The sequence below is a fragment of the Antechinus flavipes genome, chromosome 1, assembly GCF_016432865.1.
Source record: "Antechinus flavipes isolate AdamAnt ecotype Samford, QLD, Australia chromosome 1, AdamAnt_v2, whole genome shotgun sequence".
Classification (NCBI taxonomy): Eukaryota; Metazoa; Chordata; class Mammalia; order Dasyuromorphia; family Dasyuridae; genus Antechinus; species Antechinus flavipes.
In genome coordinates this window covers 116,670,022-116,697,355 of record NC_067398.1, presented here as the reverse complement: position 1 = coordinate 116,697,355, position 27,334 = coordinate 116,670,022, and the positions used below count along the sequence as shown (strand labels likewise).

The following is a 27,334-nucleotide window of genomic DNA, read 5'->3' as shown; positions in this document are numbered from 1 at the left end:
GTAATTCTTATATGTATACATTTATAAATTGAATCCCCAAAGAGTTTTTACTCAGTGTTGGTGCATTTTCTGTTTTGTGGCTGTTAAATGCCATATTTGCTCTTTTTCTGATTCCTTTTCTAGTTATACATGTACTTTAAAAAAAATTAGTTAATTAAAATACACACACACACACACACACACACACACACACACACACATAGTTAAAAAAACCTTTTTATCTTTCAAAACATATGCATGGATAATTTTACGACATTAACTTTTGCAAAACTTTGTGTTCCAATCCTCCCCCTCTCCCCCCTATTTTGACCACTCCTTCCCTTAGATGGCAAGTAGTCCAATATATGTTAAACATGGTAGAAATATGTGTTAAATCCAATATATGCATATATATTTATACAATTATTTTGCTGCACAAGAAAAATCAAATCAGACCAGGAAAAAAAAAAAAGCAAGGAAACAACAAAAAAGGTGAAAATGCTATGTTGTGATTCACAGTCAGTCCGCACAATCCTTTCTCTGCATGCAGATGGCTCTCTCTATCACAAGTCTATTGGAATTGGCCTGAATCATCCATTGAAAAAAGCCACATCCATTAGAGTTGATCATCTTATAATTTTGTCATTACTGTATGCAGTGTTCTCTTGGTTCTACTCACTTCACTCAGCATCAGTTCATGTAAGTCTCTTCAAGCCTTTCTGTATTCATCCTGCTGGTCATTTCTTATCCACAATTATTAAGCCATTCACCAATTGATGGGCATCTACTCAGTTTCCAGTTTCTGGCCACTACAAAAAGGGCTGCCAAAAACATTTTTGCACAATGGGTGCCTTTACTTCCTTTAAGATCTCTTTGGGATACAGGCTCAATAGAGATATGATTGAATCAAAGGGCATGTGGTGTTTGATAGCCCTTTGGCCATAAATAAGGAATATTTGTAATGTACCCAGTTAAAAGACTTGTATGACTTTCCCCACCTCTGTTTAGCTGCAAGTAAATAGAGGAGGCAAATGATGGTGGGTGTTAATCTAGGGTTGAGGTTTGGCAAGGGATGGAAGGTGATATCACTAGAGAGTAGTTTGTCCTGTATTTATTTTGTGTGGGTACCAAGTAGGGCCTTTAGGGGACCTGAAGAGTCCTGGTCAGGCATCTATGCATGCCCTCTCCTGAAGGGGGAATTAACACATCTCAAGCCTCTTTTCTTTTTTCCATTTCACCATTCTATCCTTTTATGTTGATTCTAGACAAGTCATTTATTCTCTGTATGCCTCAGTTTGTTGTAAAATTGGGTCCAGAATAATATCTGTTGTCCAAGTTGTTGGGAGAATTAGAGACATTTCTAAAAAAAATCATTCAGCATAGTGCTTGGTATACACAATCCTTAAAACAACAATAACAACAAAAACCCTCTTTCCTCATTTAGAATTCTTTCTCTGATTTTATTCTTGAGAGTGCCCCATCCTTCCTGGGACGACTTATAGACTTTTGGCTCTTTCCTAATTTTTTGCTTTCCTAAAAAGTATGTTAGACAATACTTGGCTTTTCTTTCTTTCTTCTTTTTTTTAATCCTCTTTTAAGATTCTTTCCCCAGAGTTTTTATGCTTTGTATTTTATTAGTCAATAACAGTTCCTATTATCACCCTTCTCCAGTTTTTGAAGAATGATGAAGTTATGTTCACCTTGGGGCCACAGTAGTGAGAATGCTTGAATTGAGATTTCAAGAACCAAGGGTAAAAGCAATTCTTTCTCTACCTTACATCTAATTTTCTTTTTCTTTCAGGTACAAAGATGCCCTGGTCCTCTTGCTTACTGAGGTATTGAATCGAATACAATTCAGGTACAACCAGGCACAATTGGAGGAATTGGATGATGAAACCCTTGATGATGATGTAAGTAATACATTGTAGAACACTTTTTGATTATTAAAATTTCAATATAATTTGTAATTTAAATCACTAATGGGAATCTGCAAATTTTAATTTTTTTAGCATGGGTAGAGTATTCATTTTTAAGCTTTTTTTTTTTTTTTTTAATCTGCTCTTAATTTGGTTTTGCAAGCATTTTCAGCATACCATGAGTGGGAGTGGAGAAGCATTATTTTTGAGAAATATGTTGGGTTATGTGAGAAACGTTGGTGGATCTGTTTTTGATATGGGTTTGCCCTCTACTGCTTCAGTTTGTCTGTAGACCAGATATGTCTCATTTTCTTGTGTAATTCTTATATGTATACATTTATAAATTGAATCCCCAAAGAGTTTTTACTCAGTGTTGGTGCATTTTCTGTTTTGTGGCTGTTAAATGCCATATTTGCTCTTTTTCTGATTCCTTTTCTAGTTATACATGTACTTAAAAAAAAATTAGTTAATTAAAATACACACACACACACACACACACACACACACATAGTTAAAAAAACCTTTTTATCTTTCAAAACATATGCATGGATAATTTTACGACATTAACTTTTGCAAAACTTTGTGTTCCAATCCTCCCCCTCTCCCCCCTATTTTGACCACTCCTTCTCTTAGATGGCAAGTAGTCCAATATATGTTAAACATGGTAGAAATATGTGTTAAATCCAATATATGCATATATATTTATACAATTATTTTGCTGCACAAGAAAAATCAAATCAGACCAGAAAAAAAAAAAAAAAGAAAACAAAAGCAAACAACAAAAAGAGTAAAAATGTTATCTTGTGCAACACACTCAGTTCCCACAGTCCTCTCTGTGGGTGATGGCTCTCTTCATCACAAGATCATTGGAACTGGTCTGAATCATTACATTGTTGAAGAGAGCCATGACCATCAGAATTGATCGTCATATAGTCTTCTTGTTGCCGTATATAATGATCTCCTGATCCTGCTCATTTCACTTAGCATCAGTTCATGTAGGTTTCTCCAAGTCTCTCTGAAATCATCCTGATGGTCGTTTCTTACGAACAATAATAATCTGTATCATTCATATGCCAGAATTTATTCAGCCATTCTCCAACTGATGGGTATCCACTCAGTTTCCAGTTTCTTGCCACTACAAAAAGGGCTACCACAAACATTTTTGCCCTCCTTTAAGATCTCTTTGGTCTACAAGCCCAATAGTAATGATTAGTCTTTTATACCACTTAAAATATGCAAATTGCCTCTGGAAAGGTGCTGCATTATATTTTCATCCACTTTGACCCACTGACTACCTTGCATTTTTTATTTTTCTGAGAAATATTGGTATAGAAATACTGATGTTTAAAAGATTGGTGTGAGAAAGCCAGAAGTGCAGTGGATAGAGCACTGGCCTTCGAGTCAGGAGGATGTGCCACTTGACACTTAGTAGCTGTGTGATCTTGGCCAAATCACTTAACTTCAGTTACCTCAAAAAATGAACAAAATAGATATTTAGGGGGATGGAGAGCATTGAAAACATTACCTAATTTCCTAAATGTTAATTCAACTAGCTGATTTCCTATCTAGTTCTAGGTTTAATTTATTGTCTATCAGTAGCTCCTCTCCAAGATCAATATGTATTTTGATGTCTTATTTGCACATTATAATCAGATGAATATGCAGTTTTTATCTACTTGGTTTTTCACGGTGTGGATAGTGCATTTCATATATAAAATGATCTTTGAAAGTATGCTTCAGTCTACTTATGATACTCAAATCCTATACTGATCTCTTCTGCGAGACTTTGGAGCTCATTGTGGAGGCTTTGTGGTGTGCTGTGATTTGATAGAGTTGGCACAATGCTTTCTATAAAGAGTTACTCCTAAGAACCATTGCACTGGACAATCTTTTCCAGAATGTTGACAAATAACTTTGATGAATATTTGTCTCCTGTGTTAAACTTCACTTAATATTGATAATCAGAGGATTTTGGGGAAAAGTTATTTCTCTGGTTTCTTCTATTGAAAAATCCTGTTTTATTTTTACACATGGGAGATAACCTGCTGAAGAACTCTTCAGCTTTGTCCTGTTGAACCAAATGTGGTTTTTTGGCAGTGAGGGATAAACACAGAGATCTTGTACAGTCTGTATTTCTCACCTGATAGTCTTCTCTAGAAAATTGTATGCAAAAGTCTACATGGTCATTTTCATATTTTTATTGAGTATGCCTTCATATTTTAGTGTTTACTGCTCTTTCCAACAATGAATTGCCATGTCTATTTTCTTTACAGAGCATATTCAATGCTGAAGTGATAGAATCCAGATATAGTAGTTCAATTGTAATTGATAAGGATAGGTTGCAATACAAATTTTGATATGTCTGTTCTGTTTGATGTCTTTATTATCCTTCTAATTTCCTTCCTAAATAAATACCTCTTGCAAAATTGGTATTTGGAGAACCTTGGGAGAAAAGAATGAAAAGAGGAGGTAGAGGGAAGAGACTAGAATAAGAATTAATTAGCCACTTGCTTTTAGTATTTCTAATTATTCTAAACCACCTCTGAGGTTTATTTATTGCTGCTACATCACATCTTCTTGGTATCACATTTTTAGTCCCAGAATGAAAGTAACTGTAGCTTTTGTGTATCTTTCTAAAAAAGCCTCATAGTTTTAGTTATGTGACCTTGGGAAGGTTAACAATTTACAAAGCCCTTTATAAAAATAAAAATTGCTTTTTTGTAATTTTCATTGTAATAGAATTGCATATTAGGAAACAATCAAATATTTTGGAATTAGTTATTGGTTTTCTGTTATAATTAATGTGATTTTTTTTTTTAAAGGACCAAGTAATGTTATATGTGATTTGATTTGAATTTTGTCTGTAATTCTATGGACAATGTGCAAAAGGACAAATGCTTCTAGTTACTAGTCAGTTTTGGAGAATTCATTCCTGTATTTCTTTTTATAGCAACAAACAGAGTGGCAGCGGTACTTACGCCAGAGCTTGGAAGTTGTGGCCAAAGTCATGGAGCTCCTTCCCAGTCATGCGTTCTCTACACTGGTAATTAACCATCTGGGGAAAAATCAGTAGTGACTTTTTCATCTTCACTTCAGTAACATGGCAGAGAGGATGAGGAACCCAGAACTGAGGCTTTAGCCCTGGTTCTGAAACTGACTGATTGCTGGATCTTTGGACTGAATTTGTATATCTCTAAAAAGGAAGGATCTGGAGTTCATAGGTCTTTCTCTTTATAAATAGTCTGATTTACAACTTAAACAATACACTTAAGATAGCTTTACTCCTATGTACATAGAAGAATTTGGATTTCAACTTTTACAAACACATTTTCTTTTGTAGCTTTCTGGACTGAGAGAGTATACCTTACTGTCCCCCTAATTATATGGGAGAGGAAAAAGTTAACTATAACTATACCTTATCCTATTCAGGAGGTGGTTGTACAGCATTGCATGCCTGGTGTGATCCTTTATGGTTATTTTGATTTATTGGGATCTTTAATCACATGACCTAATTTAGTTCCTGTTGAAAGCAATATTGTATGAAAAGATCATGTTAAGTCCATATCATCTTCTAAAGAAAGGAAACAATAAAAATCATCAGCTTTTATATACAATCAGCTTTTATGTTACCTTTTTAGCTATGAGGTTTCTTGTATTCTTTTTCCTAGGGAATATTGTGTTTTACTTTGTCTTCTGTTTTTCTTAGTTTCTATTCCATTAAAATACTTTTTTTCATCTCATTGTAAGTGAATAGTAAAGTAACTTATGAAATGAAAAGTAGCCTCATCTCCAGGTGGTGACAAAATTAGCAACAGAAATATACTTTTGAATAAATGGACCTCTCTCGTCACTTTACCAGGCTTTTTTTTTTTTTCCTCCCTACCAGAAAGTTGAGTGAGTCATCAAGTGATTTTACTTAGTTTTGGTGGAGAAGTTGTAGTCTGAGGTAAACCTATTATCAAAATACCAGGGTAGGTACTGACACTTTAGAACAAAACAGATCTTGGCTTAGGAAGTGATTTTGATGTAATAGGATTCTGTGTCCCCCTGATCTTTGTGGAGGGTGGGTCACCTGATCTGGGGAAATTCCTAAAAATGATCCCCACCTAAATCTCAACCCATCCTTCTACCTGCTTCCCACAGGAAACTCCCACCTCTAATTGATCTGGGAATCACTTTGGTCTAGGAAACAATCACCACTCTTATTGATTTGGAAATTAGCCCTAATAGCTTCCTAGCTCCAAACCATAGAAGGCTAAATTAAAAACCAAGACTCTGTACCCCAAACTTTGGTATCTTCCTGATCAGGAAGTGGCCAACTGAGAGAAATAGTTTCTCAGCAAAATAAACCCATTTTTGCCAAAAACCTGGTTTGCATACTGGGACTGCGAATTCTTGCCTGGGGACCTCCATCACTGTTAGGGTATCCTCACTTCTCAACAACTAGATTGTTAGATCTTTTTTTATCCACTTTGCTTTTTGTGAAATCGATGTAATTTCCCTTTATGAATGTTAATCACTAAAGTAATTTTAGTAGTAGAAATCATGGGGGAAATTGATTTGAGAGACTTTTCTTGACCATATATATTTACAAATAGCCAGGATTCATGGATTAAATAATTTCTTTTTCTACTTTTCCCAGCTTTATTATTCATTGTTTTCCTTTACAAATTATAGGTTACAGCCCAGTTGACCTTATCTAGTCTTCACATATGACATTCCATCTCCTCTTTTTGTCTTTGCAGTGACTGTCCTCCATGGTTGGAATGTACTCTCACCTCTCATTAATATCTCTCAGAATCCCGTTTTCTTTAAGATTCAGCTTACGTGCCACTTTCTGAGTGAAAACTTTGCTAATCCCCCTAGCTTTACTGCCTTCCTTGCTAAAATTACCTTGAAGTTATTTTTTATATATTTACATATGAACTTCTTGTCTCCCCATATATGATGTCAGCTCTTTGAAGGAAAGTATTTTTATCTTTGTATCCCAGGCACTGATCATAATGCCAGGGACATAATAGATGGCTCAAGAAATGCTTGTTGCTTGATTGATTCTGCTTCAATACTTTGGTCATTGTATAATTTGATGTTAATGGGATTAAAACATATTTGTGACTTTCATATTTGTTTCTTTGCTTTCAGTTTCCAGTTCTTCAGGACAATTTAGAAGTTTATCTGGGGTTACAGCAGTTTGTAGTTACTTCAGGGTCAGGTAAATCTGTTTTCATTTTCTAATATAAGCAGATACTTCTCTAATTAATGATTCTGTTTCTATCATAATGTTCCCTCATAATCCCTTCCCCTGTAAATAAACTTGAAAAATTGTAAAACCAGGAGGGAAGGGTTAAAAGATGAGGTGACAATAATATATCTCAAAGGGATGTACTTTAGTGAATGAAGAACAGGAGGCCAATTTAGAGCTTATTTACAATCCTGACTGACATGCTCTATTTTTGGTTTAAATCTTTTCTTTTAGGCAAGTACAGATTTTCATGGTCTTTTAAAATATTTACATGATCATTTTTTAGAAATTAGACTATTTGTGTTGGAAGACTTTTTTTAAGTTAGGGTAGTAGAAAAAAGTTATTTTGGTCTTTAGCATGATGTAATTGCTTTTCTACTATTTAGAACCAAAGGAATATGAATTTAGGCATTTGCAGATAACATTCTGCAACATGTCATTATTACTTCTGTTATGACTTAATAATTTTCCACCTTATTTTAAAACTTCTCTTGAGAAGTCTCTGAATTTAGTCAGATTAAATTGCTTTGGCTAATGACTTAATTTTTTATTTTAGCAACTGTGTATATTTTGGTTTAGTTTAGCATTAGTAATTGTTCTTCCTCCTCTTGAAGTTCCCTTCCATTCCCTGCCCTAACAACAATGAAATCTTAATCATTCATCTCTCAGTTTTATAATTCTGCTCAAATCTTATCCATTCATGTTCCTTTTTTTTCCTGTCAGACCTCTATACTCTTTTCCCCTCTTTAATACCTTATCTTTAAATTCTTTCTTAACTTTCTTTAGGGCTTATAAATTTCCACTCTTAAATAGAACACTTTAATTAAAAATGTCAAATAAGGAAGTCATTATTGTCATCTACATTTAGCTTTATGAGCTGGTAGGGTGGTAAATGAAAAGTTAAATCCATCAAAATTCCAAACAAAATTTGCCTCTTTTTTTTTTGGAGTAAAGTGAAGATTATGCAGTGCAATGGAAAGAAGGAAAGATTTGGAGGCAATACAAAAATTCAAAATCTCAGTGTGGCAATTTACTGTTTGCTTGGCTTTGAGCCTTCACCTTTCTGGGCCTCATTTTACTCATCAGTAAAAGGAGAATGTTTTATTAGATAGATGATCTTTAAGTTCCTTTCCAAGTCTCAATCTTATATTTCTAATTTTTTCATTTTTTTAATTCTTTATACAGTACAGGCTTTTCTAATAGAATTTTTTTTTCTTTTTTTTTTGCTGAGGCAGTTGGGATTAAGTGACTTGCCTAGGGTCACACAGCCAGGAAGTGTTAAGTATCTGAGACCAAATTTGAACTCAGTCCTCCTGACTTCAGGGCTGGTGCTCTATCCACTGTGCCACCTAGCTGCCCCTCTAATAGAATTTTAACACTTGATTCATCCTACCTGTACATGTACATGTTCTGTCCTAGGATTCCCTTCTTTTCGAATGATTAGTATTGCCTACTTAGTCTTGTCATGACTGGAGTAGAAATATTAAGAGAAAGGAAATGTTTCTTGGGGAGGCTTTTTGAGCACAATGAATCCTACTTAAGGAAGCTGACTGTTTTTGAATGCCTTTTGACTTAATATGAACCATAATAACTTATTTCTGTTATTATTGGAGCTTTTAAACAAACTAGCCAGCCCCATGGGCTCTAATATGACTTTGGCACACATCAAGTAAAAATATACTTTTTGAATACTGAGATGGATAAATGGCTTCAAACAGGGAGTGGATGAGAATAAAGTTATTTGAATGGACTTTTATTAGACTACTTTCCAAATCAAATTACTTCATGAAATCTCTTAATCTGTAATAAATGAATTTGACTTAAGCACATTAAATCTGTATTTCTTTTGTCTAGAATGGTATCATTTACAACCTGTATAAAATATCAAATTTCCCCTCAGAAATAAATAGAATAAATTTTATTTATGTCAAAATTGTTTTATTTGTCATACAAGTCTTAAGTGCCTACTATGTCCCACAAATTTTGTTGAGTGCTCAAGATCAAAGACTTTAGCTTTTATCTAATAAGATTATGACCTAATAATTCTGTTTTTCTGCAGAATTTGTTGGGTTATTTTTTCTATTGTTTATTTAATAAGTTTACATAGGAATTGGTGCGGGCTGTGTTGTTTTTAGGGATGTAAATTGGAAAGAGTGTTAGACTGAAAGCAGAAGATCATAGGCATTTCAATTCAATAAAATCATAGGCAATTCAAATACATTTCAGAAATTTTTACTTCACTCTTTATTCTATAGATGAGGAACCTGAAGTCTAAAAAGTAACTTACCCAAAGTCATACAGTTAGTAAAAATTAATGAAAGAGAATTTGAACCTAGTTGCAGACTTCAAGTACGGCACTTTTCCTGCTATTTTATACAAGCATGATTCTGAGATAAAATATCGTAGAATCTTAAACCCAAGAGGGGCTTTAGAGATCACTTAGTTGAACTCTTTTCCCTTTAGAGACGAGGCCCCAGAATTCAGGTCTCCAGATTTGCAGTATTGTATTATTTCTTTACATCCCTTCATAGTGTTGCATCCTTACCTATGTATATTTGGTAAATATTTTCTTGAATAATGCTAATAATGTACACAATTTGTTTTTTTTAGACTGGATAAAAAAAACCCCACAAAACTTTTAGTTAGAAACCATCTTGACTTTCTTAATTTTTTTCTTTTTCAAGTTTTTGAATTTGAGCAGAAAATGGTGGCAAATTAGTTCAGACTAGACATCCAGCAAGTTATTGTTTTATTTTTGGGATGTATTTTGTCAAGGGCATTTTGTTGGAGAGGTTTTCCAAGTTGGCAAGCATAGACTAAGTAATGTGACTGATTAGGCTGGGGGGAAGGTTAGTGCCAAGATGGTAGAGGAAAGGCAGGGACTCAACTGAGCTCTTCTAAATTCCCCTCCAAGCAACTCTAAATTAGCCCCTCAAAATGAATTTTGGAGCTGCAGAAAGAACAAAAGAATGGGGTGATGCAGTTTTCTAGCCTATGACGACTTGGAAGCTTGGTAGAAAAGATCTGTCTTATTGGGGTAAGAATGGAGAGCAATCTAGCATAGGCTGCCCTATACAAATCAGCAGCATACAATGGAATTTGTGGGGATGGTTTCTGGAGCTATCTGCCCATAGATGGTAAAGAGGAGGCAATGTTACATTAGTCAGAAGAAAGAGTACAGGAGACCCTTTGCTGACACTAGATGTAGGGTTCATTGCATTGCCTCTTTGCGAGTTCTGGGTTGCAGTCCTGGGGTAAAGAGGGAGGCCATGGGGGAATTGAACTCAGACCACAGTTGTAGGACAGAAAAAAGAGTACTTGTGGTCTCTCATTGAAGAGAGCAATGCCAGGAGAAGGAATGCCTTTACATTTCCTTGGATCCTACAGTTTTGCAAAAACTGAAAACTTTATAGCCCTTCTCCCCAAACAGTAGCAGCACAAAAACCTGGAACTGGGGCCCCCATGAGAGCAGAACACAACTTTAACCTAAAAGTCAAGAAGTAGGCTGAAAAAATTAGCAAACAACAATAACAAAAAATAATTTGACCTATGGTTACTAGGAAGATTTTAACTGAAACTCAGAACAACACATCAAAGTCAAAATAGTTGCATCCAAAATCTGGAAGAAAAATATGGATTTCTGGAAATACCCAAAAAGGATTTTAAAAATTAAATAAGAAAAGTAGAAGAAAACGTTGGGAAAAGAAATGAAAGTGATACCACAAAATCATGAAAAAAAGAGTTGATGGCTTGGTAAAAGAGGCACAAAAAGAAGAAATATGAGAAAGTAACACCTTAAAAAACAGCATAGGCCAAATGGTAAAAGAGGTACAAAAGTCCACTGAAGAAAGTAAACACCTTAAAAAAGCAGATTGGCGCAATGGAAAAAAATAAATTAAAAATTTAGTGAAAAACTCTCTAAAAATGAGGTTACACGAAAAAAGATATACAAAAATCTGCTGAAGAAGAAACTTTCTTAAAAAGTAGGTAAAAGGAAAAGGAGGTATAAAAATTGATTAAAGAAAATAAATCCTTAAAAGTTTGAATTGGACAAATAGAAGCAAATGATTCCATGAGACCTCAACGAAAAAATGAAGCAAAATTTTAAAAAAATGAAAAAATAGAAAAAAGAGTAAAATATCTCATTGGAAAAACAACTGATCTGGAAAACAGATTGAGGAGAGTTAATTTTAAGAATTACTTGACTACCCGAAAGCCATGATCAGAAAAAGAGCCTGGACATCATCTTTTTTATATATATATATATATCATATATATATACACAATATATATATATATATATATATATATATATATATAACACATATATATAATATATAAAATATATAAAGCTACAATAATTTTAAAATATATATATATTATAAATTTTAAAAAATTATTGTAGCTTTATATTGACAGATCATATGAATGGGTAATTTTTCAATATTGTCCCTTGCACTCACTTCTGTTCCAACTTTTCCCTTCCTTCCACCCCCTTCTTTAGAAGGCAAGAAGTATCTTACATGTTAAACATGTTAAAGAATATTTTAAATACAATATATGTGTACATATTTATACAATTCTCTTGTTGCACAAGGAAAATCAGATTTAGAAAGATAAAAATAAAGTGGGAAGAAAAACAAAAATTTAAGCAGTCTGCATTCATTTCCCAGTGTACTTTCTCTGGGTGTAGCTGGTTCTGTTCATCATTGATCAATTGGAACTGAATTGGATCTTCTCATTGCTGAAGATATCCACTTCCATCAGAATTTATCCTCATATAGTATTGTTGTTGAAGTGTATAATGATCTCCTGGTTCTGCTCATTTCACTCAGCATCAGTTCATGTAAGTCTCTGCAGGCCTCTCTGAAATCATTCTGCTGGTCATTTCTTACAGAACAATAATATTCCATAACATTAATGTACCACAATTTATCCAGCCATTCCAATTGATTGGGTATCCATTCAATTTTCAGTTTCTAGCCACTATGAAAAGTGCTGCCACAAACATTTTTGCACATGTAGGTCCCTTTCCCTTCTTTATATCGCTTTGGAATATAAACCCAGTAGAAACACTGCTGGATCAAAAGGCATGCACAGTTTGATAACTTTTTGAGTATAGTTCCAAATTGCTCTCCAGAATGGTTGGATCCATTCACAACTCCACCAGCAATGTATCAGTGTTCCAGTTTTCCCACATCCCCTCCAACATTCATCATTATTTTTTCCTGTCATCTTAGCCAATCTGACAGGTGTGTAGTGGTATTTCTGAGTTGTCTTAATTTGCGTTTCTCTGATCAATAGTGATTTGGAACATTCTTTCATATGAATAGAAATAGTTTGAATTTCATTATCTGAAAATTGTCTGTTCATATCCTTTGACCATTTATCAATTGGAGAATGGCTTGATTTCTTATACCTTAGAGTCATTTCTCTCTCTCTCTCTCTCTCTCTCTCTCTATATATATATATCTATATATATATATCAGAACCTTTAACTGTAAAAATGTTTTCCCAGTTTATTGCTTCCCTTCTAATCTTGTTTGCATTAGTTTTGTTTGTTTGGAAAAAGCTTTTTAACTGGATATAATTAAAGTTTTTTACTTTGTGATCAGTAATGATCTCTAGTTCTTCTTTGGTCACATTCCTTACTCCTCCACAAGTCTGAGAGATAAACTATCCTATGTTCTTTTTATTTACTTATAATTCTTGTTCTTTATGCCTAAATCATGAACTCATTTTGATTTTATCAAGATAAGTGTTAAGTGTGTTAAGTATGGGTCCATGCCTCGTTTCTGCCATGCTAATTCTGGTCATCATCTTTTAAGAAACTATTAAGGAGAATTGCCCTGGTATCGAGGGTAAAAGAGAAATTGAAAAAAATCCATCACTTACCTCTTATAAGAGATTTTCAAATGAAAACTCAGGAATATTAAAGTCAAATTCCAGAGCTCCCACATCAATGAGAAAATATTTCAAGCAGCATGAAAGAAAAATTTAAATATTGGGGAGACAGGATAACAAGATTTAGCAGTTTCTACATATGAAGGAGAGTTTAGAAGGTAATAGAATGGAGAGCAAAAGGCCTAAGTTTATGACTTATGACTAAAAAATCTATTATCCAGACTAAACTGAATATAAATTTTTTGTGGGGTAGGGGGAATGGATATTTAGTGAAATGGAGAACTTTCAGGCATTCCTGATGACAACACCAGCCCTGAATATAAAATCTTTTAAATACAAGACTCAGGAGGAGCATAAAATTGTAAACAGGAAAGAGAAACCATAAAGGAACTCAATAAGGCTAAGTATATACAGTTTTACATGATAAAGTGATACTTGTAATTCCTGAGCACTTTATCATTATTAAGACAGAAGAAATATACATAGATAAAAAGCATGGGTATGAGTTGATGATAATGGGATGATATCTTTAAAAAAAAGTAAAATTAAAAAGTGAGAAAGAGGGATACACTGGGAAAAAGGGGTAAGGGTGAGGGTAAGGGTAAAATGAGGTAAATCATCAAGAAGTGCAAATGAACTTTTACCATGGTAGAGGCTAGTGAAGAACAACACTCGAATCTTGTTCTCATTGGAATTAACTCAGAATAATATACACATTCAATTGGGTATAGAAGTTTACCTTGCCCTACAGAAAAATAGGAGGAAGAAGGGAATAAGAGAAGCAGAGTAGTGGGCTGTCATAAGGGAGAGTGGATTGGAAGAGGTAGTGGTCAGAAGCACAACACTTTTGAAGAGGAATAGTGTCAAAGACAAAGATAAATGAGGGGGAAATTGGAAGAAAGGAAATATATAGTACTCATGACTGAAGAAACATAAATTTTTCTGATAGAGGTACCATTTCTTAACTAGAGAACTGAGATTTATAAAAATGTCATTGACTAACTGATAAGTAGTCAAAGGATTTGAACAATTTTCAGATGGAGAAATAAAAACTATAGTCATATGTTCCAAATCACTATTGATTAGACAAATGCAAATTAAAGCACCTCATACTATCAGATTGGCTAATATGACAATAAAGGAAAATATGTTGAAGTAAGTTTGGGAAAATTGGGACAATACAGTACTATTTGTAGAATTGTGCACTGATTCGATTATTTTGGAGAGCAACTTGGAACTGTGTTCAGATAAAACTCTATATCCTTTGATCCAGAAATACTATTATTAGGTCTGTTTCCCAAAGAGATTTAAAAAAGGCGTAAAAAAAGGCAGATGGGAGGGGAAGAAAAGGACCTAAATGTATAAGAATATAGCCCTTTTTATACTGGCAAAGAATTCGAAATTGAGGGGATATCCATCAATTGGAGAATGGATGAATAAGTCTTGATAGGTAATATGGTGCTATAAGAAATGATGGGCAAAATGCTTTCAGAAAAATCTGGAAAGACTTAAGTGAATTGATGAAAGTGAAAGAAGCAGGCCCATAGTTGTTCACATTCACAGCAATATTGGATGATCATCCACTGTGAATGATCTAGCTATTCGCAGTAATATGACCCAAGACAATTCCAAAAGATTAATGATGAAAAATCCTGTCCATCTCTAGAGGAAAGAACAAATGTAATCTGAATGCATATCAAAGCTTGCTTAAAAAAACAACACTATTTTTATTTTTTATGACTTTTTTTTCTTTTTTTACAAAAATGGGCTCATATGGAAATAAGTTTTGAATGACTATATTATAACTTAAAATGAAATTACTTGCTTTCTCAGTGAAGGAAGGAAAGGAGAGAATTTAGAACTCAAAATTAAAAAAAATATATAAACTGTGTAATTGGGAAAAGTTAAAAAAGATATGCCTGACATAGCTACTCTCTTATAATAACATATAGGGATTATTCAGAAATTTGTCTAAACTCTTCTTGAACCACTGTGTACTAAATGACTTTGATAATGTTACCATCTACAATGTAAATAGTACTTGGTTTTATTTTTCCTGAAATATCCTCTATCTGGTTTCTTTTGGAGAAGTCATTATTCACTCCATTGATACTTTTCAACATGTGAAAAATCTGATTTCCCTCTTCTCTTTTCCCCCACTGTTTTGGGGGAATTGAAAATTGCTGTTTTATTTTGCATTATATAAAGTTTTGTCTTTTCAGTTCCTTTTCTCCAATTTGATTTATTTATTTTGAATTGGCAACTGATTTCTTGGAATACACACAGAGCATCATTTTGCTCATGAGTAGAGTAACATTCATTCGTTCATTTGTTTATTATTCCTGATAACACTGACTAATGTTTTGTGATCTAGTATGGCTTCTGGTATATACTGCAATATACTAGTATATTGCTGGTATATTGGGCTAATGTTTTTGTTACAACAAACTTTTTTTTTTTTTTCATAGAATGTACATTTTGGCCAAGATTTCCACAATTTCATTTTTAAATTCTTCAGTTTTTCAGTGAAGAATACCTAGTTGTAGTTGTAGTTTTAGATGGTTAAGCTTAGAATATCCTTTGTATTTACCACTATTTAATCTGGATGCTATAAAAGATAATTGAGAAGTCAATTTTTTCTATTTTTCTATTTCTATTTTTTCTCAGTAAAGATTGAAATGAAAGATGTTATTCAGACCATTTAATTGTTCTTCCATTTTTATTATTGAATTTATAGAGGCAATGATTATTAAGTATTCTCACTTATTGATGGCTTTATTCCATCAATAAACTTAGAGTTGACTTGTGAGTTTCTTGTAAAGTTAATTTCAGATTCTTTGTTTGTCTGGGTCATATCTAGTTTGTATTTGACCTAAGACATTTTGTATCCTTCTGTTTTTACTTGGGTGGGCATTTTATTCTCTGGATAAAGGAGATGCTTTCTAGGAAAGGAAGTTTCACCAGTTAGCCAAGAAAGGTTTTTGTGCCTGTTTTTTCTCATCTATTTCTGGTCTTGGTTTCTTTTTTTGGTTGCTTAATTTCAACTATTAATGCACATATGATTGGATTTTAATTATTTGAATTACCAAAAGTCTGTATTCCATAATGGAATATGTTTGTACTATTTCCCTTCTTTGTGTATTATTAGTTAAATGAGTGGGATGAAGTAGTTCACCAGTGTATCTTGCCAGCTGTTGCTCCCAGTTTGTGTTGTAAAACTCATAAACACTCAAGATGATTTGGTTTTCTAAACCTGTGCTCTTATGTTTCAGTACTCGTAGATGAAGGAGAGCTCATTTTAATATGTTTCATATTTTTCCTGTTTTCTTTTTTTTTTTGGTGGGAGAGGATAGTGAGAATTCTCTCATCCTTGGTGTGGGAAAAATGTGCGTGGAACAAATCTCTAATGAAGTATATAAACCGTGTGTGTCTGTGTCTGTCTCATTTTCCTCAGTTTATTAGGTGCAAGGCCTATTTTATGATAATTAATTTTTATATGTTAGTGGAACTTTAGGTTGCTTTGACTTTATAGATTCAATTTTTGTATGCTCATTTAAAAATGACTTTGTCATCATTGTAAACATTAAAAAATAAAAGTCAACCACAGTTTCAGCTCATCTGTCTTTTCCTTATAGATAATTAATTAAAGCGCTATACCAGTTAGCACTTTTTTCTACTTTTATCAATTATTATAGAACTTGGTTAAACTTTTATATAATTTTCCTTGCTTGTGATTCTTTGAATTCATTCAACAAACCTTTAAATGTCTATTGTTTACAGTGTGCTAAGCCAAGCATTCATGTAAAAAAAGAATGCTTTTTTATTTTTTTTATCACTGCCATCTGTAGTTAATCCTACGCACAATTTATTTTTTTAAATTAATGTTTTTATTTTATTTTATTATATATATAGTTTTACTATAGCTTTTTATATACAAAACACATGCATGGGTAATTTTTCAACATTGACCCATGCAAAAACTTCTGTTTCAACTTTTCCCTTCTTTCTCTCCACCTCCTCCCCTAGATAGCAGATAGTTCCATACATGTTAAAATATATGTTAAATATAGTATATGTATACATATTTATACAGTTATCTTACTTCACAAGAAAAATAAGATTTAGAAAGAAAGTAACCTGAGAAGAAAAAACAAAAATGCAAGCAAACAATAACAGAAAGAGTGGAAATGCTGTGGGGTGGCCCATACTCAATTCCCAGTGTTTTTTCTCTGGGTGCAGCTGGTTCTGTTCATTACTTATCAATTGGAATTGATTTGGATCCTCTCATTGCTGAAGAGAGCCACGTCCATCAGAATTGATCCTCATATAGTATTGTTGAAATGTATAATGATCTCCTGGTTCTTCTCATTTCACTGCACAGTTTATTTTTAGCAGTTTAATTTATTAAATATTTGAATCATTATTGTGTTCAAGTCACTGCTTAAAAGAATTTGGGAATAGAAAGATGAAGCACATATAACCAGTCCTTAAAGAGTTAGTACTTACTGGGTGAGATAAACACACATTTAATGATATCAGATAGAATTATCAATATCATAAAGTACATAGGGTCACTTGTTTAATATTTAATGAATGTTTGTTGAATTGAGTTATTCCTTCTATCTGCAAAGTGTGGGGGATGTTTGTGGAATAGTAAGTAGTATAGTTTGCTCGTCCTTGTTAAGTACATATAGGAGAATAATGGGAGATAAGATTAAAAAAAAGACATGTATTTGTCCCATCATGTGAAAGTTTTCAATACCATGTTGAAGAGTTTGTACTTTGTATTATAGTATGCAGCAGGGAGATATTGGAGAATTTTGATCAGAAAATTGACATTAGAATGATGCTTGAGGAAAATTAGTTTGGAAATTTTTCTATTTCAGTGCAAAACTTAAAAATTTGAGTAATCCAGTATTATTACATATCCAGTAATATTCAATTTTAAATGAAACAGAGTTTTTATAAGTTTTTTATGTAAGTTCTTTTATAAGAACTGCCTATGTGAACAGGCAGTTCCATTTAATGTAACAAATTATCTGACTTTGATGTAGAAATGATTTTTTTTTCTAAAGTAGAAATGGAGGACAGAGCTGGTAAAAAGGGAAATTGTGAAGAAAGGAGAGTATATTATTATACCCTGCTCTATTGAATGTCTTAAGTAAATCACTTTGAATAGTTAACTGTAGTCTTTTCTGCATTGGGAAGTACAGTGTCAGTCTAACTATTTAAACTCTTATATTGACTTGAAATTTTTGCTAGTTTGTGAAAGAATAACGTAGAAACTTGCTTTGAAGGAAGCCCTACAGTAAATATAACATTCAAAAATAATTTGGTTGCTCTGTTTATTCTTTGGGAAGTTAGGCCTACCTTAATGAAGGCAGCATGATTAAGCAGACTTTAAAATATCTGCAAACCCAGATCTTATAAGACTGTGAGGTTATTTCACAATAAGAAAGTGAGATTCCACCTCCTTCTATGTTGTTCCCTCTGCCTTTACTCCCAAAACTTTCAGAAAAGGAAGAGAAGGAAAGAAGAAAAGAAGGAAATTGGAGACCCTATTTTTTTTGAAGGGAAGAGTGGCTTTTCTTCTGGTCTCTGGGAGAAATAGAGAGAGATCATGGTTATTTAGCACTAGTCTAAATTGTGTAGTTTTCTGGCTCTTGTTTACTTCCCTTGTATTTATCTAATTTGATTCCATTTTCTTTAACCCCTGTTAACTGTAGTCTTTTCTGCATTGGGAAGTACAGTGTCAGTCTAACTATTTAAACTCTTTTATTGACTTGAAATTTTTGCTAGTTTGTGAAAGAATAACGTAGAAACTTGCTTTGAAGGAAGCCCGACAGTAATTTTAACATTCAAAAATAATTTGGTTGCTCTGTTTATTCTTTGGGAAATTAGGCCTACCTTAATGAAGGCAGCATGTAGTTGCACAAAGCTTTATTGCTTCTGCCATAAATGTATCCATATTTCCCTTTCCCTCCCTCCCTCCTTCCTTCCTCTCCCCCTCCCCCTCCCCCCCCCCCCCCCTTTTCTCTCTCTTTCTCTTTCTCTCTTCTGAGGCAATTGGGGTTAAGTGACTTGCCCAGGGTCACACAGCTAGGAAGAAGTGTCTGAGGCCGAATTTAAATTCAGGTCCTCTTGACTTCAGGGCTGGCCCTTTATCCACTGCGCCACCCTACATCTCCTTGAACATTTCCATTCTTTCTTTTTTTTTTTTTTTTAAATAACTTTTTATTGATAGAACGCATGTCAGGGTACTTTTTTACAGCATTATCCCTTGCATTCACTTCTGTTCCGATTTTTCCCCTCCCTCCCTCCACCCCTTCCCCCAGATGGCAAACAGTCCTTTACATGTTGAATGGGTTGCAGTATATGCTAGATACAATATATGTGTGCAGAACCGAACAGTTTTCTTGTTGCACAGGGAGAATTGAATTCAGAAGGTATAAATAACCCGGGAAGAAAAACAAAAATGCAAGCAGTTTATATTCATTTCGCAGTGTTCTTTCTCTGGGTGTAGCTGCTTCTGTCCATCTTTGATCAACTAAGGCTCTCTTTATCGAAGAGATCCACTTCCATCAGAATACATCCTCAAACAGTTTCGTTGTTGAGGTATATAATGATCTCCTGGTTCTGCTCATTTCACTCAGCATCTGTTCATGTAAGTCTCGCCAGTCCTCTCTGTATTCATCCTGCTGGTCATTCCTTACAGAACAATAATATTCCATAATGTTCATATACCACAATTTACTCAACCATTCTCCAATTGATGGACATCCTTTCATTTTCCAGCTTCTAGCCACTACAAACAGGGCTGCCACAAACATTTTGGCACATACAGGTCCCTTTCCCTTCTTTAAGATCTCTTTGGGGTATAAGCCCAGTAGTAATACTGCTGGATCAAATGGTATGCACAGTTTGATAACTTTCTGAGCATAGTTCCAAATTGCTCTCCAGAATGGCTGGATGTGTTCACAATTCCACCAACAATGTATCAGTGTCCCTGTTTTCCCACATCCCCTCCAACATTCCCCATTATCTTTTCCTGTCATTCTAGCCAATCTGACAGGTGTGTAGTGGTATCTCAGAGTTGTCTTAATTTGCATTTCTCTGATTAATAATGATTTGGAGCATATTTTCATATGTCTATAAATAGTTTCAATTTCTTCGTCTGAGAATTGTCTGTTCATATCCTTTGACCGTTTATTAATTGGAGAATGGTTTGATTTCTTATAGATTAGAGTCAATTCTCTATATATTTTGGCATTTCCATTCTTTCAATGAGCCCATCTCAGGTAGGAATTGGTTTAATAAGATAGAATATCAGTTTCGTTCTCACTTTATTAAGAATAGGAAAACAATTTCCCTTAATTCTTGGAAGGAATTTGAATTTTAAGAGGAAACTAACTCATCAAATATGTCTCTGATTGGATATTGGTACATAAGTGAATTTTAAGAATATAATGATTCAAGTGAATTTCTAATTGATAGAATTTCAGGAAGTGTAGTAGGAGATATTTTTAGGCAAGACCCCTAAGAGAAGCGTCTTTTATTTGGGGCATTCTAGGAATTTTCAGAATTGACACTGCACTATCCATTCCCTTTTGCCCTGTAGGAATTTCCTTCTCATTTTGGTTTTTGCAATCCTTTTACTTCCTTTTCCTCTTCTAAGCTTAGCCTGTTAGGTTTAGCTTAGTGGTTGTGACTACTGTGAGAACCCATCAGCCTATTACTTTTGCTGTAGGTTAAGACTCAAACCATATCTTATGCAAAAATCTTGCTAGGTAAAAATCTTGCCTGTCCTTGAGTGTGGACCACAATGCTCTTGCTCTCAGAATGTTTGAATACTTAGACTTAAGTACAAATGTTATATTTTTATTCTCACCAGTCATTGATTGGATGATGCTATATATACCTGACTGTTAACAGCCAGCAGAGGGAGACAAGGTAACATTTTTTGCTTAGCAGTAAAAATTTGTTAGAGGGATGTTAATACAATTCTATTAGGAAAAAATGATTAATACCACAAACAGGAAGAAGCAGTTTGCCATGAGTTTCTCCTCTTTATTAGCTTTTATGATTAGATGAAATAAAAAAATTTCCAGTTGCAAGGAGGCTATTTAATTTGGATTTTGAATTGGGTATAGAATTTGTTTACTTGAATAGATTGTTCTTAAAAGAAATGAGTGCTTGTTATTTTCATTTCTTAATCCTGCCTTTTTCCTATTATCTGTATCCCCTTGGATAAATCACTTTAACTTTTGGGTTCTAAGTTTCTTCATTTCTAAATTCAGGGACTAGATCCTACATTTATTGACCAAAATTTTTTCCAGGTTGGCCTCAGTCATAGTTATAGTCAAGTTGGCTGGGATTTTTTGTTTTGAGGATTTCTTTGACTGTCTTCTGAGTTAGATAAATTATTATTTATAGAAGTAACTCAAAGCATTTTTTACCCTGTGAAACTGACAATAATGGTGTGTTTCAGGTCACAGGTTGAACATCACAGCAGAGAATGATTGCCGACGGTTACACTGTTCTCTCAGAGACTTGAGCTCTCTCCTCCAGGCTGTTGGCCGATTAGCTGAATATTTTATTGGAGATATGTTTGCTGCCAGATTCAACGATGCACTTACGGTTGTGGAGAGGTAAGCAAAAGGCACAGTGTAAGTCATTTCTTGGTAGCTTTGTTATTGTTTTGAGGAACTTTTTATATAAATTCTAAAGGATGATATTAATTCCACCAGAAACCAAGTGAAAACATTTTGCTTTGCATTTTGTTGCACAAAAAATGTTGCTGCTTTTGTTTCTTTGTTGTCGTTTTTTGCTAAATAATATATTTTAATTTTTACTTCACCTTCATTTCCAAATCGATCTCTCACAATTCATCTACTCAGAGAGCTATCTTTGTATGAAAGTTTGATTGAATAGCTGTAAGATTCCACATCTATAGTCTTCCCAGTTCTGTAAAGAGGAGAAGGAAGTGCATTTTCTCTTCCCTCCTTTGGAACTAACCTTGTCATTATATATAATCATTATATATATGTCATTATATATAATCGGCATTTGGGGGTTGTGTTTTGTTGTTTGTTTTTCTTTTTTTTCACTTACATTGTGCTAGTCCATTATTTAGTAGAAAGTCTAGTTAATTATTCTGTGCCACAAATTTTAGGATATTTTGTATAATAGAGATATCTTGTTACTCTCATGCTAGATTTTTTAACTTTCATTTAGTTCTTTCTTCCCCAAATATCATTTCTTTGTTCTTATTGTAATATTAGCCACCATGCTTTCATGGTTTTTGATAAAGGGATCTAGAATTTTGAACTGTTCTATTTTTGTTGCCACTCTCTACTGACCTACAGAGCATTCTCCCAATTTTCTCAATGATTGTAATACACAATTCACCCCCCCCCCCCAAATCTACCCCATTCTTTGTTATTTTGGGGAAATCTGCTGACTGATTTCTCAGCTTTCTTCTTTATTTAATTACACATTAACTTAGGTATATTTAATTTTTAGCATGTTTCAAAGCAGAGCTGTTTCTAAGAGTCAGAATTTTGATATTATACTCTTCAACAACAGCCAGTCTACATTTTTTAACTGATTTCCATTTACTTAGGGACTGTTAAAATAGACATCCACATTCAGCTATGCATTCAAGCTATATTTTTCCACTAGCTCTTTCCATATGCCTACAAATATGTTCAAATGTATCTAATTCCAAATAATTTTACCTCATCTTAAATCTCCTCACTCATTTATTGGTAGTACTTAAAAGATATGTAATTTAATTTTGTGGGTACCTAAGTGCCTATTGGTTATTTTGAACCAGTTGTCTTAGCATCATTTTGAACTTGGCATATCTAAAACAAAACTATTGTTCCTCTGAAATCTTTCTCTTTTTCGAATTCCTTATTTTTTTTATTTATTATTTTGCTGAGGCAGTTGGGGTTAAGTGACTTACTCAGGGTCACACAGCTAGGAAGTGTTAAGTGTCTGAGGCTAGATTTGAACTCAGGTCCTCCTGACTTCAGGGCTGATGCTCTATTCATTATGTCACCTAGCTTCCCCTGAATTCTTTATTTCTTTTAAGAAGACAATACTTGCAGGCACCTGGCTTTGTAGTTTCTAGAGTCCTCACTCTTTGAAGACTTGTTACTTTCCCTCATCTCACATATATGGTCTATTGCAAGTATAGTTGCAAGTGTACCACCACAGGATCTCTCTGTCCCTTTTTCTCCACTCACACAAATTTTTTAGGCCTTCGTTAACGTTTCACTTGAGCTTTTGCAGTATACTCCTAATTGATTCCCCTGCCTCTATTCTCTTCCCTCTCTAGTTCATCCTTCTTGCATTTGCTAAAAATGACATTTTTGAAGCACAGCTCTGATCATTTTACTTCCATACTCAATATACACTAATAATTCTATATTGCCTTGAGGATAAAATATGAACTCTTCTGTTTAGCTTTTTAAAGTCCTTCATAATATGGCTCCATCCTCTCTTTCCATCTTTATATTACTCTTCTTCGTGCATTTTCCAGTCTAGCCACACTAACCTTCTTGCTCTTTTTCCCTCATAGCACTTCATCTCCTTGCTTCTTTTAACATTGTCAGTAAACATTTATTAAATGTCTACCATGTGTCAAGGAGTATGATATTGGGTTCAGGATATGCTATGTTGCACCAGTAGCATGTCCCTCCTTCTAACTTCTGTCACCTAGAGTCTCTAGTTTTCTTCAGAGCTCAGCTCCAGTACCACCTGATCCTCTATCTTTCCTTCCCCATTATCTTGTTTTTATACTATATAGATAGGTTTGTCAGACTAGCCAAAACAAACTCTTCTGTCATTGTTGGTGGAACCAATACATTTGTACTTTATCATAGTTCCTGGAGTGCTGCATAAGGAGTTGAAATCTTACAAAAAAGAAAATGGTGAGTAGTGCAGCTCAATCGGATCAAGTATATAGAGAAGGCCTTTTCTGAAAAAGACAAATTTGGAATGAATTTAGGAATCTTTTATTGATTTGATTTATTGATTCCAGAAGACTGGAAAAATTATGTTATTTAAGTGTGTCAGATACTTTTCCAGTGCTGCAAAATCTTTATGAGAGTAATCTGCACATAATGGATCTTTGATGGAATTTTAAGAAAGCAACCAGATTTTAAAATTAAAAAAAAATTGTTATTTCATAGCAGACCACATCTTTAAAATTATACAACTGAACAAAAGGGAATATAAGAGAACATTGTATTTTTTGTTAACTGTAAGAATGCATTTGATTCAGAAAAATAAATGCTATTTTAAAAAATCTGTTTTCAAAATATCCAAATCATAAACAATTACTCAAAAGAAATAGGAGAAATAAGTTTGTTCAGTGATCTTCTGATCATTAACATCAAGGGAGGCATAGAACAAGGTGAAATTGCTCACCATAAACTTTCGCTTTTGCCATAGAGGATATTTTGCAAAGAGTATAAGTATAGTATAGAGTACTATAGATGGAGGTCCTGCAGATGTTTGTTAATGACATTGTGGTTGCAGCAAACGTTACAGAACTTTTGAATGAGATCCACAGTCACTCAAGAGTTCAGAAAACTTGGCTATATAGGAAAAAATACAGTGATTAAAGAAAGCCCACTGTCCAGGCTACAATGTATAAATTAAAAGCGTTTAGAAATGAACAGTAGGAAAAAAAATCAGATTGAGTGCTAGATTGCCTTTTAGAAATTCCCTAGTGCTTTTAGCAATCCCAAGTAGCCCCCTAATTCAACCAGTTATTTAGCATCACTGTTCTTCTATTACTGATGAATTACTTTCATGGAATGTTAACAATCTTTGAAGAATTAAAACTGTTGTCAAAAGGCAGTAAGTATAACTAAGTCATATGTAACATAATATGCACAACAAACACAAATTAAAAAAAATACAACAAATGTTTTAGGAGAGCTGTGCATTTATTAAGTACCTAATATATAGTAGGCACTGTGCTTAAGCACTGAGGATATAGAGAAGGGCAAAAACAGTACCTGATTTCAAGATGCTTCCACTCTATTGGGGGAGACAAAATGCAGACAGTAGTGTGCAAACAAGATAATTCAGGATATAATCACCAAAAGGAATGTGGTAGAACTGAGAGAGACAGGAACAACTTCTCTTAAAATATGGTTGTTAACAGGATCTTGGAGAAAGGCACAGAAGTCAGAAGGTGGTGATGAGGAAGGAGAGAATTCTAGACATGAGGGACAATCAGTGCTAAGGATCAGAGTCAAGAGATGAATGCTTTGTGTGAGGAACAGCAAGGAGACCATTGTCACAACATATGTGCCAGGGTGAGGAAGGTGAAAAGAAGGCGTAAGAAAACTGTTATTGAGAACTTTAAAAGCCAAATGAATTTTGTATATTTGTTCCCAGAGATAGTAATAAGGATCTACTGTAATTAATTGAATGGAGAAGTGAGTGATATGGTCAAATCAAAGCTGTGCTTTAGAGAGATCAGTTTGATAGTTGACTGAAGGACAGTCTGAAGTGAGGAGAAAGAATTGAGGGAAGTAGAATAACTAGAAGACTTACCACTTGAACTCCAGACTTGAGTGGATGAGGTTCTGCACCAGTATTTAGAGAGGAGAGTGCTTGAGAGTTGTTATAAAAATTGTAAAAGTTGTAAAAATCTACAAATCTTAGCAAGATTGGACATGAGGGAGTGAAGAGTCAAAGATGATAGCTTTGAGGTTAGAGCCTGGGGGGCTTGGAGTATAGTGGTATCCTTGACAGTAATAGGAAGGTTAGGAAGAAAGGAGAGTTTGGTGGGAAGTGATTTTAAGTTCAATTTTGAGATATCTGCAATATTCACTTTTAGATATCTGATAGGCAGTTAGAGATGTGATAAGGAAGGAGAAATTTTATTTGGTGGTAAAGACAGTTTAGAAGTTACATGGCATAGAGTGGAATGACAACAGTTTACAATCAAAAAAGAGAATTAAATTGATGAGCATGGAAGTGGAACACTTGTGGATGATGATTGGATCAAAGGTCTTACCCATTTCTGTATGTAGCTGAGGTAAAATGGAGAGCTGAAGGTAGATTGAGGAATTAGGAAGTGAAGGTATTTGAAGGACCATCATTATTATGTATATTGAAGTCTCCTAGTATTATATAAAGGCCAGGAATTAGACAAAAGAAAACAGTTATCAGCCACATACTGAACTTATTGAGGAAAGGGTTGTCTTGGAGGTTAGTAGATAGCTGCCAGAATTTTGATTGAATGATAAATTTCTTTTGAATGAATTTCAAAGTAGCAGAGTTTATTGAGTGGTAATAGTAAAAAGAGAGGAGTGGAATCAGTGATATTTCGGCTCCCGTAGCTTGGCCATGCTTAGGGCTGTGAATAAAAGTATTAGAAAGGGTATCAGGAGACAGCCAAGTCTCAGTGAATGCAAGAAGATGGAAAGAGTGAGAAAGAAAATGGATTAAAATGAAACGAAATTTATAACTTTAAGAGAACAGTAGAAGTCATGGGTAATTTTAATGTGAGACACTGGGATTTGGATTGTGGGGGATGGATGGGAATAATGGAATGGTCAGTTGCAGGATGGAGAACACAGTTTAAACATGTTTGGGGAGGGGAGCTTCAGAATCACAAAGGTGAAGAGGGTGGGAGTTGGTTAATATCTGAGAAAGGAATAGGTTGTTATCATCTCTAGGGGATCTTGGTAGAGTGCTCCCAAGGTCAACAAAGGATGTTGTCAGAAAGATAAACTATTTTAAAGGGAGGTGAGACAATCATCTAGTGAAAGAGGAAGAATAACAAATGGACAGCTTAAATTATTCCTATGGTATCCTTACAATATCTGTATATCTAGAGGAAGGCTTCCAGCATAATGTGAGGATTAATAGAAGGATGTTAACATTTGATAGAAACATGGATAGATTGCAAGAAACCAAGATTTCTGCTTGGTTGGTGGGAATATACCAGATCAAAGTATTGAAATACATTTATAAAATGCTAGCAAAGAGCAAAACTTAAACAAATCCAGCATACGGTTTGCTACCTTTTTTTTTATAAATTCTTAATTTATGATTCATAGATCTCTTTTTATGGCTTCAAAGAAAAAAATAATAGATGCTTGGCTTCTTTTCCCTACTTCCTTAATTTATTATTAAAACCGCAAGGCTTTTGTTTGGTTTGCCACTTATACTTTTCTCTCTTAGTTATCAGAGGGAGAAGTTCTGGAGGGGAAAAAAGGTTTTTTTTTTTTTTTTTTTTTTTTTTTAAATCATCTGAATAGAA

At 34.0% G+C, this 27,334-nt stretch overlaps 1 protein-coding gene across 3 annotated transcripts in view; it reads left to right on the top strand.

Moving 5' to 3' along the window:
* Window positions 1-27,334, top strand: part of XPO6 (exportin 6) — a 119,802-nt gene that overhangs the window by 72,186 nt on the left and 20,282 nt on the right. For 2 of the 3 annotated variants that reach the window (XM_051988374.1, XM_051988357.1), the window contains exons 11-13: window positions 4,846-4,938; window positions 7,038-7,107; window positions 21,530-21,689. In XM_051988374.1, the coding sequence (XP_051844334.1) occupies window positions 4,846-4,938; window positions 7,038-7,107; window positions 21,530-21,689 (323 nt within the window). Of the gene's footprint in view, window positions 1-1,780; window positions 1,890-4,845; window positions 4,939-7,037; window positions 7,108-21,529; window positions 21,690-27,334 lie in introns of all 3 variants that reach the window. The other variant, XM_051988366.1, reaches the window with a different exon arrangement.